At 46.1% G+C, this 12,568-nt stretch overlaps 1 protein-coding gene across 12 annotated transcripts in view; it reads left to right on the top strand.

Moving 5' to 3' along the window:
* Positions 1 to 12,568, top strand: part of NVL (nuclear VCP like) — a 90,235-nt gene that overhangs the window by 22,712 nt on the left and 54,955 nt on the right. For all 12 annotated transcript variants that reach the window (XR_012032762.1, XR_012032761.1, XM_072830130.1 and 9 more), the window contains 3 exons: positions 6,804 to 7,068; positions 8,621 to 8,839; positions 9,753 to 9,857. Coding sequence is in view for 10 of the 12 variants with exons in the window: in XM_072830130.1 (XP_072686231.1) it covers positions 6,804 to 7,068; positions 8,621 to 8,839; positions 9,753 to 9,857 (589 nt within the window). In the remaining 2 variants the exon portion in view is untranslated. The remainder of the gene's footprint in view (positions 1 to 6,803; positions 7,069 to 8,620; positions 8,840 to 9,752; positions 9,858 to 12,568) is intronic.

Below are 12,568 nucleotides of genomic sequence, written 5' to 3'. Positions count from 1 at the left end.
ACCTAATGTGGGGCTGGAACTCACAACCCTGAGATCAAGAGTCGCACACTCCAGCGACTGAGCCAACCAGGCGCCCCAAGAAAGAGTATTTCTGATTGAATTTTTGACAAAGGAAGTATGCAGTTTTCCTACTTTTATACTTGTGTCTAGCTCTGAGTGCAAAAGCAAAATAGTTATATCATTGTATGCAGATAATGTGTTAAATTCTAAGATGGGGAAAATACATAAGTAGAATTGAGGTATGTCAGTGTATCACCAGTTGTTAGAAGGTCATTCATTAGTTGAGGAATTATTTAAGTACCTTTTTGTGGACTAAGGAGGGAGAAACAGTGGTTGACACTTCAGTAACTAGTGTGAGTGACTAAAAGAACGACGAGTACAAAAAGGATAAAAACAGGATCTTAGGGAGGATGTATCAGGCAAAGCAGACCTGGTCTAGGGGTTCTTTTTTTTTTTTTAATTTTTTAATTTATTTATGATAGAGAGAGAGGCAGAGACACAGGCAGAGGGAGAAGCAGGCTCCATGCACCGGGAACCCGACGTGGGATTCGATCCAGAGTCTCCCGGATCGCGCCCTGGGCCAAAGGCAGGTGCCAAACCTCTGCGCCACCCACGGATCCTGGAAACAGATTTTCTATTTTGAAAAGATCACTATAGCTACAGCATGCAGAATGAATGAAAGAAGAACAAGAGTGGGTTCTGGTGGCCCAGGGAGGGGCTCCTATAAATCCACATGAGATGGCATTGGGATTAAGAAGGTGGGAATATTGGTAGATAACTAGAGCATGGCGGGGGCATGGCTGGAGTGGGTACCAGGTGGCGGGAGTGTGGAGGGGGCACGGCTGGAATGGGTGCCAGGTGGCAGGAGTGTGGAGGGGGCACAGCTGGAGCAATCAAGTCATTTTGCAAGTAGAGCCAGTGCGTTGCATTTCTTGGCTGAACAAATGCATGGAAGGGGGGCCTATGATTGAGCAGAAGGGAATATTCCCAGGTCTCTGATTTCAGCATCTGTGCTGATGGTTTTCTCTGAGGGGATATGAAATACTGTAGATGAGCAGTTATGGAAGAGGATTTGGGGAGGGATGGAGTAGATCAGGGCAGTTGAGCTTGGCATGCTTGTAGGCTGTCCACATAGAGATGTCAAGTTGGCAGTTGGACAAGTACGGAGCTCTCAGGAAGGGAAAGCTGGGGAATCATCAGCACAGATGATTTGTCACATCTCATCAGCACAGATGATGGTCACATCAGACCAGCAGGACCTGACCTTGAGGAGCAGAGGCTGGAAGCCCTGGGGCAGGCTGAAAGTACAGAAGGAGTGGCCAGAGTCCCGGGAAACGAGGATGTCTGTAATGGGAGTGAGGGGAAGTGTATGTTTCCCTCAGGACAGAGTCATGAGAGCTCAGGGCTGGGAATTGTTTCTAGACCTGAGTACCTGGTGGCCCCAGTGACTTGAGCCGAGAGCTGTGCGAGGAGGCCAGTTGGGCAGTATCCCAGTCGAGTGGTTAAGCGATTGGAAGGGGTGACCCAGTGGACTTACATGATTTGCTCAGGGGAGGTGTGACTGCAAAAGAGTACAGGGAGGTGGTTGTGCGCCAGGGATTTTGGGGTGTTGGGGACTTTTTTAGGATGCAGCAGGTGGGAGGAATGGGGGCTGGAGACCATGTGAGGTCCTGGCTAGGGGGTGCAAGGGCTCCTCTGTTGGAGTGGCAGTGGAGGGAAAAGGGTGAGATGGCCAGGGGCCTTGCTGGAAAAGGGTGTTTCCTCCAGGAATTAAGCAGAGAGAGCGTGTGATGAAAGTCAGGCATGTGACCCATAGAGGTTGGAGGAGGATGAGGTTCTTGGCTGACTCAAGATGAGCCAGCTAGGATAACAGGGTTTTAAGGCTGTGTTTAGGGTTGGGGGGGGGGGAGGGTGCCCATAGGCCTGGTCTTGGGGTTTCTTTCCGTGAGTAATGCTCAACGGTCCAGGTCCAGGCAGGAGGGAGCCGAGATTTAGGATTTAAGAAGAAAACCTAGGCCATAGGGTCTGAGTCGTAGAAAACAGCAGCACTTGGTTAAGGGTGAGCTCAGGTACCCACTGACATCCAGAGCAAGTGGGCGGAAGACCGTGGCCCAAACATGGGGTGCTGTAGCATGTGATCTCAGAGGTCAGCAGGTCCAGGTGACGATGCTGTCCAGAGGTGGCGGTGCCAGGACCTGGAGACCAGGAATAGGAATCCCAGCTCTGCTTTTGGGCCTGGGCCTTTTCCTGGATAGCCAGTGATCGCTAGCTCTTGTGTGTTTGTTTGTGATGAAGTAATCGTAGGGATGGTGCCTCATTTTATCTGTAAGATGGTGAAAATGTGGTCACTTTGAAAGGCTTCTGGCAAGGACTGCGTTAAGCACAACTTCCGACACATAGGAGTTCTAAGGTAGCTGTTGATGTTTTCCTGGACTTGAAAAGCATCCTGTTATGGAAAATCCCCGTGTACACAGAGCAGTCTGGTACAACTGTCCCAGTTTCTGTTACTGCAGAACAAACCACTGCAAAATGGAGTGGCTTAAACCAGTCCTTTAACTGTCTCCCACAAGTCCTGTGGGTACAGGACTCAGGTTCTGTCTCAGGGAGAGACAGCAGCTGGAGCTTGGAGCTTCAGGGCTGGGCTTACCCATGGACCTGCTTGTCCATGCATCTCTCCTCACCCCACCTCCACAATGTGGCCCCCTTCACGGGACCCCGTGGCCACGATTCTTGTTGTCCTGTTCTGTGGACTCAGGAGAGGCACCAGAGGCCCCACCTCCCAGTCCCAGGAGGGCTTGAAAACTCTGACACTAATGAGCCCATGTCTCATCACCCAGTTTCCATCTTGTTCTATCTATCCCCCTTTTCCTAGAGCATTTTATTTTATTTTTTTTTATTTATTTATTTATTTATTTATTTATTTATTTATTTATTTATTTTTTAAGATTTTATTTATTCATGAGAGAGAGAGACAGAGACAGAGACACAGGCAGAGGGAGAAGCAGGCTCCATGCAGGGAGCCTGACATGGGACTCGATCCCGGGTCTCCAGGATCAGGCCCTGGGCTGAAGGCAGCACTAAACCACTGAGCCACCCGGGCTGCCCATCCTAGAGCATTTTAAAGCAAAATCCAGGCACTGTTCATTCCAACTATAAATGCTTTGGCGTCTAATGGATAAAGACTGTTTAACATCTCACAGTACCATGACATAATCACAAACAATTCTTTAATAATTCTAATACCCAAACCATACCCACAGGTTTGTGGTGTCTAATCATATTATGAATTTCAAGGTAACCGTATTTAGCATTTTCATTTCTCTGTATAAATAACTGTTCCTTGCTGACCCAAGTCCTGTATCGGGATCGTACTACCTTTCTTCACCATTTTAACTGGAATTCCTAGTTGTATTTTTTTTCATTTGCTAACTTTCTTATGACTTTTTCCCATTCTGTTTCCTCTGAGTGTCTGTGTACAGACATGTGTTGGTCTGTCCTGTGCCTTCTGTCACAGGGAGAGGCAGTGAGAAGTTATGTGTAAAGTCAGAGCAACAGTTCCTGCTATGTTGTGAGTCTTTTTTTTTTTTTTAAAGATTTTATTTTTTTAATTTTTATTTATTTATAATAGTCACACACAGAGAGAGAGAGAGAGAGAGAGACAGAGACACAGGCAGAGGGAGAAGCAGGCTCCATGCAGCGGGAGCCTGACATAGGATTCGATCCCGGGTCTCCAGGATCGCGCCCTGGGCCAAAGGCAGGCGCCAAACCGCTGCGCCACCCAGGGATCCCTGTGTTGTGAGTCTTGATGATTGATTGATTAATATTCTTTTCGCGGGTACTTTCCTTGATTGGCAGACCTTGGCTGACCATTCTGTTCTGAGACTGAGGCTGACGGGACACCTGTGGTGTGAGCTGTTTTGTTGAAGCCCGAGTGACACTGTAAAGCAGATAGACGGCCAGCTAACATTTTAGCTAGAAAACTCCAAATGTCAGTTTCTATAGATGGTTTTTGTTGAGTCACTTCAGATGTTTCAGAAACAGATGTTGAGGGGAGTCTAGGAGGCTCAGGCATGAAGAGTCTGCCTTTGGCTCAGGTCATGATCTCAGGGTCCTGGGTTGAGCCTTGCCTTTGGGCCCTCTGCTGGGTGGGGGGTCTGCTTCTCCCTCTCCCTCCCCCTGCTCACTCTCTCTTTCAAATGAATAAATAAAATCTTTAAAAAGAAAGAAGAAAAGAAAGGAACAGACGCTGAGACATCACTGCAGGTGCAGGTCTAGCTGCTGGTCTCCTGACACGGGCAAGGGGAGGAGTGAGGAATCACACACCCCATCTTTCTGGCAGAGTGGGCCTTGTGGTCTTCTGAGGGCATGCAGAAGACGGGGGTCATAGTGCTTCTCACGCAGGGTTTCCAGAATGTGCTGTTTGGCTCTCTGCTGTGGCCCCTGTTTCTGCCGCCCAGCACCCAGATGGCCTCCAGTTCCTGCTCTCAGGAATCCTTCTCATTGGTGCACCACCTCAAAAAAGGTTAACTTGACTTTATCCCCTCTCACAGGTCATTTATCATTCTCTGTCAACTTCATTTCTTCAGAAATGGTGGTTCACTTATATTCGTACAGGCAGTCAAGTGTCTCTTGGCCTGTACGAATGTAAGTGAACAATTGAATAAATAAATGGGTGACAAGAGGCAAGTCTCTGGGGCAGAATTCCAAAGGATCTACATGGATGCACTGCCCCAAAGGATGTAGTGTAGTGTTGAGCTCCCTAATCCTTCAATGGCAGCTGGGCATGGCGACTTACTCCCAGAGAGTACAGTGTGGAAAGGGGGCCTAAGCTCCCAATGGAGACCCTGTCAAACATGGTGGCTAGCCTGGGCGTCAGAGTTCACATCCCAGCGCTGAGGTGTGTGAGCCAGACTTCGCCTCTACGCTCTTCCCGAAAGCACATTAACTTAGTCTGAAATCCATGAAAGTATCAGACTTATCCCATTTAGGGGGACTCTATAGAATCTGGGCCACTCATCCTCAGAATTGCCATTAGTAATAGGAGTGTGGGGTACATGGAACTCTACTCTTTGCAGTAACTCTGTAAATCTAAAACTTCCAAAATAAGAGGTATATTTCTTAAAAATGAATTAAAAGTCATCCTATTTATCATCAAACACAGTATTAAACCTTAATCATTTATTCTGAGAATCCCTTATTAGGGGTTTGAATCTTTTTTAGGGCTTTACCGACCGTAGGGCATCAGCTAGAGCTGACACAGAGAGACCCATATCAGGAGGCCTTTCTCTTCTTAGTAAGATTTGTAAGCATCAGAACCACAGACACCTGTTTCTTTGGTGTCTATACGGAGCCACACTGGGGCCTGTCACCAAGGACCAAAGTTGGCAGCTTTTGAAAGACCTTATAAAAATAAAGACTGATCCTTTTTGTTGCCCGTTCTGTGGTTTGCTTCCAGAACAGCAGGGGTTGGTGTGGCGGGGAGTCCAGACAGCCATCTGGTTCCATCCACTGTGGGATTGGCTGCAACAGTCATTCTGCCATCTGGAAACTGGAAATCTCTTCGTGGGTATGGTCTCCTCTGGAATTTCCAGAGTATGGTGAAATGGGAAAAAAAATTTCCAGAGTATGGTGAAATGGGAAAAAAAAGTGGGAAGACCCACTTTTTTTTCAGAAAGAGAAGTTGTAACTGAGAAAGGGATGATACTTATCTTATGTTAGCTGTTTCTTGTGACATCTTGAGGATCTTAGTATTCTTGTGCGTGGCAGCAAAGGTGTGGATCTTTAGAAAACGGTTTTAAGGTCGATCCTTTTGTGTTCTGCTGTGTAGAGTGAGTGAGTTTCTGTGGGTCAGTAATGTTTATCTGCTTCTGTTTACTTACATGATCTCCAGTGACTTTCCTGGAACTTACTCGCCATCTGCTCAACACTTGAAAATACTCCTCTTCCCTACAAATTTGGAAATTCCAGAATGCATTTGCTTGTCCAGGTTAACTTGTAATATCACGGTACACACGTCGTAATAAATAACACGTGGGCACTTGGTGTCGATGAGCCACTGTTTCAAGGGTTTAGTGCATGTTCACGCACGATGGCCCTTCAAGTGAGCACAGCTATCACTTGTAGCTGAGAAGCGACAAAACCGAAGCCCACGAAGCAGTACCCAGCCTGACCTTTGGAGCAGTAGAGCAGCCTCAGAGCTCCCAGCCCTTTATCTTGATGGCTTGTAAAGTTCTTCTTCCTGCAGATTGTCTAGGAAGGGCCTTTGAAGAAGGCCTTCTAAGAAGGGCCTGGAGGCCCACATGTCCGTGGCTGGTACCATGGCTCTGCTTCAGGCCAGCGGACTTTCTTGCACAGGGAGTACAGTGAAACTGCAGAAGGAACTGTCCTAATATAAAATTGGATGTGAATACATGTATCAACACAGCTTTTTTTTTTTTTTTTTTAAAGATTTTATTTACTCATGATAGACATAGAGAGAGAGAGAGAGAGAGAGGCGCAGAGGCACAGGCAGAGGGAGAAGCAGGCTCCATGCCAGGAGCCTGACGTGGGACTCGATCCCGGGACCCCAGGATCGCACCCTGGGTCAAAGGCAGGTGCCAAACCGCTGAGCCACTCAGGGATCCCCCTCAACACAGCTTTTTGTGATGAATAGAATTCATGGTATACTTGAATCTGGTGGCTTTTATTTCTGGCAGATGTCCATTTAGTCTACACTCAAAACGGAATTTACCTCAAATAATCAGTAGTTTGTTTCTACTGGTGGGTCAGGAATCTAAATTTTTTTGCCCCTGTCTTTTCTACAGAATACTTCAAACTTTGTGCAGAAAACTAAGACTTCCAGAAACTTTCCCTTTCCGTCACTTAGCGCACCTGACGCCGGGCTTTGTTGGTGCTGACCTGATGGCGCTCTGCCGAGAGGCAGCTATGTCTGCAGTCAGCAGGGTCCTGATGACGCTGCAGGAGCAGCAGCCCACAGATCCTGAGATGGGAACATTACCCTCCAAAGGAGGCCAGGAAGACCGGGTTGGCACTGAGCCGGCTTCTGAAACACCGGTGCTCTCTGTGCAGGTACTGTAGCCGCTCCTTCACAGTGGATGTGCAGCCAGGGTCGGTGGATGTGAGGTGCATGGTTTTCTGTTTTGCTGGCATTTTATCCACGGAATGATTCTCCATGACACCCAGAATGTCTATAGTTTCCAAGCTACAAGTTTCACGTTTTTAGCTGATCCTGAATAAATTCATTTTACAACATGGATGATGAAATTGTGGAGCAGGGGTTGGCAAACCATGGGCTGCCTACTCACTGCTTGTTCCTGTGCACTGAAATTACAGGGGAATGCGGCCGTGCTCCCGTGTTTGCACATCGCCTCCCTGCTGTCACATTTCCTGGCAGAGTGCGCACACGGTCCCTGCAGTGACAGCATACAGCCCACAGAGCTTCAGTGTTTACCCTCCAGGCCTGGACAGCTGCTGTAGGAGCACTGGGCACTTAGTTCTATTTTCTGGTTACCTTCTGGTTACGTGGACCAGCGTGGTCTACAGGAATACTTGTATCTGTGAGCTTGCTTGCATGCGGCTCTGTTGACAGCCCACGTCAGTCCAAGGTCGGTGCTACAGCTGTGAGCTTGGTGCTTCATGAAAACTCAACACGTTTTTATAGCACTTTATGGTTTGCATAGGGGCTTCGTACGGCTTCGTAATCAAAGGAGCTCAGTGTGAGAGACTATGGCTTGTACAGGTCACATGGCCTTTGCTTTCCAGAGCAGGCATCCAGTCTTTGGTTTTAAATGTCTTTTCCTTCCTTGCTGATTGCGAACCACAGTCCTGTCTGTTAACATTAACAGTAAGCATAGTCCTTATATAATGCTGTACATATGTTAGGATTTTAGGAATTGAATTACTCAGAGTTACTTTTCACTCATCCTTTTATATTCTTCACGAAGCAAGAAGTCTGCCTTTGAGGCTCAAGATTCAGGGTAGTACTAGGAAACTGGCCTGCTTCTGTGTGCTGAATAGACTACCGTGAATTCACTGTGCCGTGAATTATATTGCCACCAGAGTCACTTTATTTTCATTTCCTCAAAATTCAGCTGCTTTTCTATTATTTATAAGTGAAAAATGGGAATCCATGGCTGTGGGAATGAACATCATTAGCTGCTGGTATCGGCCCGGCTAGCTGTGGTGTGGCGTGCGAAAGTCATCCTCCTGCATTCCATTAGTCCATGGACCTTCCCTGACCAAGTCGGATGGTCTCAGCAGAGTAAAATAAATGACTGAGTCAGTGGAGAAAGTTGTTAAAACACACAAAAGCTCTATAGCTTAAAGAAATATTGCAGGGCAGCCCCGGTGGCGCAGCGGTTTAGTGCCGCCTGCAGCCTGGGGCGTGATCCTGGAGGCCCGGGATCGAGTCCCACATCGGGCTCCCTGCATGGAGCCTGCTTCTCCCTCTGCCTGTCTCTCTCTCTCTCTCTCTCTCTCTCTCTCTCTCTCTCTCAATGAATAAATAAATAAATCTTAAAAAAAAAAAAAAAGAAATATTGCAGTAATAATTTTTAAAAGTATGAAATAACTTTTTCAGCAACCTTGGTAGTTTTTACTTTCCCCTCCTTTCTCCCCTCAGGATGAATTGCAGTGGCTGCTGGAGTTGCTGAGAAGCCAGGATCCACTGTCCGAGGAGCAGCTGCAGGGACTATGCATTGAATGGAATGATTTCACTGTTGCCCTGTCCTCGGTGCAGCCCTCTGCCAAGAGGGAAGGCTTTGTCACCGTCCCCAGTGTGACCTGGGCAGATATTGGCGCACTGGAAGATATCAGGGAGGAGCTCACCATGGCAATACTGGTAGGTGTGTCTGCCTGCGCTGTGGCCCAGTGCCCGGGTGTGCATACAAGGCTGCATATCTAAATGAGCTTGACCATAGGCTTTCTTCCATGTGTCCTGGTGGATTCTCACGAAGCCTCCAGTGGTGATTTTTTCATTCTTCTGACATCTGTTTTAGACTTACTCTTTTTCTTTTTTTTTAAGATTTTATTTATTTATGAGAGACACACACACATAGAGAGAGAGGCAGAGACACAGGCAGAGGGGGAAGCAGGCTCCATGCAGGGAGCCCAATGTGGAACTCGATCCTGGAACTCCAGGATCATGCCCTGGGCTGAAGGCAGATGCTTCACCGCTGAGCCACCCAGGCTTCCCTTTTAGACTTATTCTTATGGCTGTGCTTGAATTCTGTGAACATTAAAAAAAAAAAAAAAAAGTATAGGTTTCAACCAAGAGCTGACAATTTGAGAAATATTTTCTTAACTGACACTCATTCAGGTCAAAGCAGTTTAGTGCCCATGAAACTATGGATTGATTTTCATCCACGCTAACTTTTCCACTTTCCTGAGCATTCTGGTTTGTTACTGAAGTACAATCCACTTAAATATGTGGAGCTGCTAAAAGCGTAGAGGGGGTAGTGTCTGGCTCCTGACCCCACAGGGCAGTGCTGCTTCTGGTCCCCCAGGACGGCACCATCTGAAAGCTTTAGACCCTAAAGTTTAGATAGCTTTAAAAATATCTTGATTTTAAGATACTGAAGTGTTGTGTTTTTATATTTAAAATGTTTCCAGAACTCATGCTTAAGTGTAAATTCCTCAGGAGCAGGGACTCCGGTGCTTACCACCAGATGCCCCATCCTGGTTGGTAGCATGCATCTGGAGATACGGGATAGAATACACATTGTAATGACCAGTGTGAGTGCTGTGCTCTACAGGCACCCGTGCGAAGCCCTGAGCAGTTCAGAGCGCTTGGATTGATGACTCCAGCTGGGGTCCTCCTGGCTGGCCCCCCTGGCTGCGGGAAAACGCTCCTGGCAAAGGTACGGTGTGAGTGTGGCCGCACGTGTTTCCTTTCCTGCTTTCAGGGAGTAGAGTAGGGATTTAATCTCCATGGTGCAGTGAGCGGGTTTTATGTAATGTCTGTTACAAGATCCTTCTAGCAAGGCTGACAAATTTTCTTCAGGGAAGTTTCTCACTTTAATTATGAAAACCACATTATTGGGAATTTGCAAAAGGAAAAGATTTTTCCATCAGCCATCACCTCATCAGTTTGAACACAGCAGTTACCCCATTTTCTCTTTTTCTGGTTTTTAGTGAGTACAGTTGCGTACTTGTATGTAGCTGACCTCATTTCTTGCTTTCGCATAACTTACCACTCATAGGAATTATTTTCCTCTATGTTCCTTATAATTGTCATTTTAATTAATTGTGTTTTTTTCTCAGTAGAAAAAACAGAGAAGTAAATGGGGGACACACTCCTTGTACCTCTCGCCGCTGACCACTATTTCATTCTGTGGTCAGTCCTTCCAAACGTCCTCTGTATGTGCGTGTCACAGTGACACGTATGTGTACCTTTTTTTTTGTATGCACGTGTTTTGGGCAAATATAAGGATTTTAAGATGTTTTCCCCGCAAAGCAGTATTCCTTGAACATCTTCCCATGTCAGCATGCATATGTCTCTGTATTTTTATGTCAGGGTAGTATTCGGACCTAACGATATGCTATAGTTTACAGAAATGACCCCCACTGAAACACTACATCGAATAGTCCTGTACTTAACTTTTTTTTTTTTTTACCTCAACCGATCATTTTATTACAGCACATTCCTAAATAATTTTTCAGTAAAAGGAATGCATGTTGTTAAAGCTTTTGACTCATTACCAAATTACATCTGCTCCATCACCAAAGTGCCTTCCAGACAGTATGTATGGATCCAACCCAGTCAGTGTGAGTTAGCGAGAGCCAGTAACACTGCTTTTCATCTCTGACCGTCTGGGAGGCAAAAGTGGTATCTTACACTATTTAATTCACATTTTAAAAATCACCAGTGGGCTTGTCAAACAGTATATTTATTGGCTGTTTTTCTTGATGAAGTGATTATTCATATCCTTTGCCTGTTTTTCCATTGACGTGCATATGATTTTTATAATCATTCTTCATATATTAAAATCTGTTACATTTGTAAGTGTTTATCAGTTTATTTTGGCACTTTTGACTATTCATATTTTTGACATATTTCCTTTTTGTGGGTTTTCATATTCATGTGGGCAAATTTCTCAGTCTGACTTTTTTTTCCTTTGGAGTCATACATATTAGAACCCTCTCCTCTATACGTTTTATTGTCATTTTTAGTGTCTGTATAATGTTTCATCTATAATTTACTTAGCTTTGTCAGCTTTTAAAAATATTTGAATGACTTATAAATAGGAAATTAAAATTAGTAAGTGCCACAGTAGCCACATAATTTGTGACTGCTTAGTAAATATCAGATATCCACATATTAAATAATATATAGGTGAAGTATTCCAAACTTATTTCTACTGGTACTACTAAATTTCCTTGCTTGATGCTCCCAGTACTCTTACACGGCATGGCTGTACAGGAGCGTGGGAGCCACTGGGGGGGTGCAGAGGGCACCACAGTTGTTCCGTGCTTCTCAAACGACACAGCCAGAAAAAAGGTCCAGCCCGTGAACATGTAAATTCACCAGGCGGTACCTGTCCCTGGCCTGGGTGCCTTGTCATGTTTGTTTTTTTTTAATTAGTTAGATCTGCCTGTGAGTAGCCCTGCCCATGGCAGAAAGACAGCTTGGGTTCTTGGAAATCCATAGACAGTGTTAAATCATAGACCAGATTTCCTCTTTGCTCAGCCCTGTGGCACTTGTCTGTGCGGTCACTTTCTGGCATCTGCCCACCCAGAGCAAAGAATCTCAGCCAGGACTCCATGGGTGGGCTTAAGGTTCACTGGGTCTGTGAGCCCAGGCAGTATCTGTGCAGCCGGGAGAGTTTGCAACTGTGTTCAGGTTCTCCAGGAGGTACATACCTGGAAATCTTGAAACAGTAGAAAGTGTCCTTGAATGGCAAAAGCAAAATGTTATTACAGGAAAGTCGTAGAACCATGTACTAGTTGGAACTTAGGAACCTGGACTTGGTCATAAAATGAAGGTTTGGGCTAATCTTGGTGATTTTGTTAACTCAGGAACGCAGTAAGATAATAAGATGTTTCTAAACACTGGCCCATAGAGAGTATGTGAGTAGCATAAAAGTGAAGGCATGTGATGTCTGGCGCCAGCACACTGCAAGCTGATGATGAATGAGGAGGATAAGTCAGCGAGTGACCCAGAACCCTGGCATGGAAGCCAACAGCTCCTGACGCTGCGCAGGTGGCTCACAGAGATGTCCATGAAGAAAACGTAAACTGTGACTTGACTTAGGAGACAAGATTTCCAATAGTTTCAGAAACTCCTGGGGGCTTTAGTGGGTTAAATCTAGTAATCTGGCACCTGGAAGCTGAAAACCTAGTGCGGACACATCAGACTTCATTAGATATGGACTTGACTCTCCTCTTCATGTGGTGTTGTATGGAAAGCAGGGCAATGATTGAGCGACATGGGCTACCCATGGGCCTAGCACTTGCTCCATCGCAGAGCTCACAGGCATTCGCTCTTGCAGCAAGTACTGACCCACTGATGTCCTCTGTGCTGGCAGTGGTTTGGGGTGAACGGGGCATCTCCTCTAGTGGGGTTTACTGT

Source organism: Canis lupus, chromosome 6, assembly GCF_048164855.1.
Source record: "Canis lupus baileyi chromosome 6, mCanLup2.hap1, whole genome shotgun sequence".
Lineage (NCBI taxonomy): Eukaryota > Metazoa > Chordata > Mammalia > Carnivora > Canidae > Canis > Canis lupus.
Note: the sequence above shows the minus strand (reverse complement) of the source record. Positions and strands in the feature narration are given on the sequence as shown.